Source organism: Nestor notabilis, unplaced genomic scaffold (assembly GCF_000696875.1).
Source record: "Nestor notabilis isolate BGI_N333 unplaced genomic scaffold, ASM69687v1 scaffold6184, whole genome shotgun sequence".
NCBI classification, from domain to species: domain Eukaryota; kingdom Metazoa; phylum Chordata; class Aves; order Psittaciformes; family Psittacidae; genus Nestor; species Nestor notabilis.
Genome location: NW_009925950.1, coordinates 6,912 through 8,283, shown reverse-complemented (window position 1 = coordinate 8,283; position 1,372 = coordinate 6,912). Strand labels below are relative to the sequence as shown.

General features: G+C 39.9%; 1 protein-coding gene across 1 annotated transcript in view; it reads right to left on the bottom strand.

Moving 5' to 3' along the window:
* LOC104404765 (zinc finger RNA-binding protein-like) overlaps positions 1-168 on the bottom strand; it is a gene marked incomplete at its 5' end in the record, with an annotated part of 9,338 nt that extends 9,170 nt beyond the window's left edge. Inside the window, 2 exon segments of the mRNA XM_010013290.1 lie at positions 1-4; positions 6-168. The exon segment at positions 1-4 is cut by the window's left edge and continues 128 nt beyond it. Of these exon segments, the coding sequence (XP_010011592.1) occupies positions 1-4; positions 6-168 (167 nt within the window).
* Between the last annotated feature and the right edge of the window lie 1,204 nt (positions 169-1,372).

Below are 1,372 nucleotides of genomic sequence, written 5' to 3'. Positions count from 1 at the left end.
TTGTCGGCACCGGCACCAGCTACTGGTTCAGGCCTGGCCACTGCAACTGTGGCTGCTGCTGGAGCATAGGCTGCAGTAACGGTGTGTGCAGCGACTGGAGCCTGGTGGACAGTGTAGCTAGCAACTGTAGTTGGATGGGAATAGGCTACACCCGAAGCTGGCTGCTGGCTACAGGGGAAAAAGACAGTAAGTAAATAATTAGATTAATACAGTACATAAAGCTGATGCCTACACATTTCAAAACACAAGATTTTGTTAATAGTTGTCTGTTCTACAAACAGACCTGGAGCAGCTATTATGCATACACTTTAATGGTTTATTACCTCTCTTCCACCATTTGAAGCTTTTGTGGATGCAAGTATGTCATGTAGGTGATGACTTTCTCAGCAAGGGCGGGGGGGGAGGGGGGCGTGTGTTTTTGTGGTTTTTTCCAAGTGGTGGAATACAAGTCTTTAATTCAAAGTAATACAGAAGTCTTAAACTGGTATCTTTTCATAACTGACAAGTTTTTAGATGTAGTTCTTCAATAAAACTGACATGCCTTCCAAATTAAGAAAAACACTGTTTTTCTGTAAGAGCTCATTACTGACCTGCACTTGCATGCTTTTCAATAAACCATACGAAAGTAATGAGATTTTAAAAACTTCCACAAAAATTAGCTCAGAACTCTTACAATTAAGGCAAAGACCCTCTAAATACATACCTAGGATAGGGAACTTCTACCACAAAACTTTAGCATTGTAAAAGCTGGTCCCACTTTCCCATACAGAAATCCACTGCCTCACAACATGTAGCATCAAAAGAACAGACAATAAGATGGAGCAAGAGGCCTGCTGCCAGAGCTCTGGCAATCTTCCAGGGACATACTGAAACTAACCTACCTCTCTAAATTTTGCAGGTAGGACATTAACATTTGGCTGTTTACTAAGAATGAGTAACTACTAACAGTGGAAATAAAAAATTATGGCCTCAAAGGTTTAGTTATTTGAACAGAAACTAACATTATTGTCCAGTATTGATGTGTATTATGATTAGAAGCTTAGAATAGTGAAACAGGCAAAATACCACTATCTGGAACAACAATGTGAAAGTAGGGACTAAGTGATTACTCTGAATTTTGTAGTACAATTCCTGCACTGCTGTTCAGTAATAGAATCATAGAATCACAGAATAGTTAGGGTTGGAAAAGACCTTATGATCATCTAGTTCCAACCCCCCTGGCATGAGCAGGGACACCACACACTAAACTAAATGCTTAAGAACCTCTATAGGGTTTCACATCTCCACGGCACTATTAAAACAAGATAATTAAAAACCAGCTCCATGACTATCAAGGAGGTAGAATCCCCTGTTTTTCAGAAGAAAATAGAAA